Source organism: Buceros rhinoceros, unplaced genomic scaffold, assembly GCF_000710305.1.
Source record: "Buceros rhinoceros silvestris isolate BGI_N320 unplaced genomic scaffold, ASM71030v1 scaffold2672, whole genome shotgun sequence".
Lineage (NCBI taxonomy): Eukaryota > Metazoa > Chordata > Aves > Bucerotiformes > Bucerotidae > Buceros > Buceros rhinoceros.
Genome location: NW_010400458.1, coordinates 20,763 through 24,333, shown reverse-complemented (window position 1 = coordinate 24,333; position 3,571 = coordinate 20,763). Strand labels below are relative to the sequence as shown.

The 3,571-nt window shown below is 41.5% G+C and overlaps 1 protein-coding gene across 1 annotated transcript in view; it reads left to right on the top strand.

The window, feature by feature from the left end:
- Nucleotides 1-3,256: 3,256 nt before the first annotated feature.
- IFT27 (intraflagellar transport 27) overlaps nucleotides 3,257-3,571 on the top strand; it is a 4,086-nt gene continuing 3,771 nt past the window's right edge. The window contains exon 1 of the mRNA XM_010131848.1: nucleotides 3,257-3,336. Within this exon, the coding sequence (XP_010130150.1) occupies nucleotides 3,292-3,336 (45 nt within the window). The 5' untranslated portion in view covers nucleotides 3,257-3,291. The remainder of the gene's footprint in view (nucleotides 3,337-3,571) is intronic.

Sequence of the window (3,571 nt, the reverse complement as noted above, 5' to 3'; positions counted from 1 at the left end):
ACATGGTTTAGTGGTGGACCTGGCAGTGCTGCGTTAACAATTGGGCTCGATGATCTTAAAGGTCTTTTCCAACCTAAAGGATTCTGTGATTCTCTCAGCCCCTCGCTGAGGGTTCACCCAGACAGAAGAGGTGAGGAAAGAGGCCCCAGGAGGGAGGTGGGGACCTCAGCTCCCTTGGGTTGGAAACGGTGGAAGTCGTGTTCATTGTTATCTACTCCATACCCTCTCCCTCCTACAGCATGTGGAGAATCAAGAGCTGTGTTCAGAAAGGCTGTGAAGCATAGTCAGACCAGCAGAAATGCAAGGACAGGATCCGAAAAAAGGAAAGGAAAAAAAAGCGTGTCTGCAGTATAGAAAGGTGGACTAGGGATGGGAAAAGTGTGAAGAGGGCTGGTTAGATAGCTGAGTCCTGCCTCATACAGGAGGCTTTCTTTGTGCTGGAGGAAAAATCCTTGTCAGAAATTGGGATGATTCTAAGAGTGTGATGGAAAGGTAGAGCCTTCGCAAAGAGTAGAAGGACAGAGCACGTGCACGTCAGAGACATCTTTTTCCCCAAGCAAACTGGAAGTTAACCTGAAAAAAAGTGAGGTGAAGACACCAGTCTATTTAGTCAAGATGGATTATGAAGGTGCTGAAAGAGCTGACTGTTAACACAGCAGGAAGAAACTTTTTTTCCCCTCCCTCTACACTGAAGCTTTGTACAGCCTCAGCCAGAAGCACAAATCCATACAACCTTTGTGTGCAGACAACTCCCAGATTTAACTCTGCTCCAAGCCTATTTTCTTTCATCCAGAATTATCCTCAGAAGCAGCTGACCATCAACTCATGCAAAGCCAGGTGTGATCTTTGGCAAATGGAAAAGAATTAATCTCCCTCGTGCCTCTGTTGACAGTTGCTGTCAATGCATGAGTATCTTGCCTGGCTTCTAGATTTGAAACTTGCACATAATTTCCAGTTTTGACCCTTCCAGGACCCAATATGTAGGCTTTGCTTAAGTCTTTCAAGTTTTGTTGTTTGGTATTACCAAAGGCCAGTTCTAAAGATCATTTTAAATTCACATAGGGTTTCTTCGGATGAACTGGTTATGTGCTTAATCCTAACTGGGTCTGGACCTGCCCTTTCAATTCTGTTCACACCACGAGTAACAGGGAGGTCCTGTCCCATGTGTGGTGGACTTAGCATTCCTAAGTGTTACAGCAATATCCATGTCTTATTAAAAATAATAAATTAATGAAGCAGACCAGGCAAAATAATTTATCTCTTGCAGAAGAGACCTCTATAGTGAAAGCAACATCAGAGGTGAGTAACCACAACAACCTAAAGGGAGCAAGAAAATGCAATTACATAGGTAGGAGCAAAAACATCAGAGATGGAGCAGGGAATTCTTGTGTACCTAAGTAAACAGTTATGAAGAACAGAGTGGTACTGAGAGCAGCACCAAGGTCAAAGAGAACAACAGGGGAAAAGGGCTTTTATTATCAAAAGAGAGACTATTAACTTGACAATAGAAAGCAATTCCTGTGTTGTCTCAAGGGTAATTTACAGACACAGTAAAAAATACTATTGTTTGAGCTTGCTATGGAGACACTACGAAAAGGTTTCCATTGTAGAAGGACAGTTGGCAGTAGGAGGGATTTTAGAGACACGCTACAGACTCTGGCAGAATAACAGAAATATGGATGGAATAAATACTGTGGGATGCAGTACTGGCAGATGAGAGCAATCTTAATGAGAAGGGCAAGGAAACTTATTTTGAGGAAGTGTAGTGATGTAATGGGCTAAGAGGATGGCAAAGCATATGAAAAGGGGAAAAAAACAGCTGGGGCTGTCAAACTGAAGAAAGGCAACACATAAGTTAAGAATTTGCACTGGATGATGCCTGAGCAGTTTGGAGCAGTGCATGCTTCTCTGTCTCATTTTACAAAGACAGATCTAATTGTCTATTGAAATACAGAATAGCTTCCACTCAGAACAGAGTGTTATCTTCAGCACAAGCTTGAACTGATCAGGGAACAAACAAGCTGAATTACCAGATTTTCCTGTCTAAATATTATGAGCCCAACTCAGCTCAAAGTAAGCAAGCATGCTAAAAAATGTTTAAACAAGAACTACATTTGGTTAATGCATCTAGGAGCAATTGCCACTAACCAAAACACCCTTCCTCCTCTGTAATGTTATGTGAGCAGATTGGTTTACCAGTTTCCTTCAAAACACCATCTAGGAAGCTATAATAGGGTCAAAATATGCCCCTTTCTGGGTTCGTTTGTTTTTTAACAACCTATAATGTAAAAGACTTGTATTCAACATCTGGCTGCCATGAAAGCTCCTTTAAGGCTAAAGCTAGAACCTTGAACTGTCCATGCTACTGAGAGAGTATGTGAAGGAAGGATAAGCCCTTTGGGTACAGGAAGTTTAAGTCTTTGTTTTCCAAGGATTATGATATTTTTGATGGATAATTTTGATATTTTTATATGTGAATTCTGCAGTTTTCTGCCATCACTTTGGATCTCATGGAGTTTTGTAACAGCAGGCCAAAGCAGGCAGCTGCCAGGTTTTCCCAAAGTGTCGTGCAAGCCATATCAGAAAGCCTTGGCTCTAAAAGAGCAAAAATTAAAGCCCCCTGGTTTTCCTTCCATATAGGGATGAATCAGCAGGCTTTTTCTCTCCAGCCAAGTGACATTTGCTTCTGTTACATCCAGGATGCAAGTAATGAGCCACCGGCAGCATTGAGTCAGCAAGAGTTGCTCTCTTAGCAGGGTCAGCAAGAAGAGTTCATCGAGGAATGTTACCAGCTTGAGCAGCTTTCTTCCCTTAACTCAGTGTATAACAAGGATTTGAATTTTGGGAAACGTGTAATCTAAGGAGAGGAAATAACCTCCTGTGCAGCCCGGTCTCCCTTATCACACTGTGTTTTTCTCTACATGACAGCATACGTTGGAAATTTTAATTCTTAGGTAAAGGCTATAGAGTAGGCATGAATTTTAGAACAAACAGCAATTCTGCCCTGATCTGGGGGCCCTTTACTGTCATTCATAGATCAGAAATCTGATGTCAGCACCAGTATGCCTAATGGCAGTATTAATTTCTTCGTGAGAGTATTACCTTTTATATCGTGTTGTGCTGCTTCTGACAGTTATCTTACCTGTATTCAGAGTTACAGCATCCAAGCTCTCGTGGCATATGATAGTGACAGAACTGAGGGAAAATAAGATTCTTTAAGATGAAACAAAAATCTTATATGTATTTGGTTTTGCAGGAGATCCGGCTGTGGGGAAGAGTGCTTTAGCCCAGATGTTCCGCAGTGATGGGGCTCATTTTCAGAAGAACTACACACTGGTAAGCATACTACAGGCTACCCAACATTTCTCTAAGCTGCATGAGAAAACTGAGAAGGTCTAGAAAAAGAAATTGTCTTAAGTCGAGGCATTCAAGGTGGGGTCTTATGGGGTTTTCTTTCTCTTACACCCTAGATTCTGAAAAGAAACCATTTAATATTCAGTAAATCTTTATGTTATGTGGGTGCTGGTTTTGAAACTTAATGCAGAGTAATTTAGTTAATTTTGTAATTTTC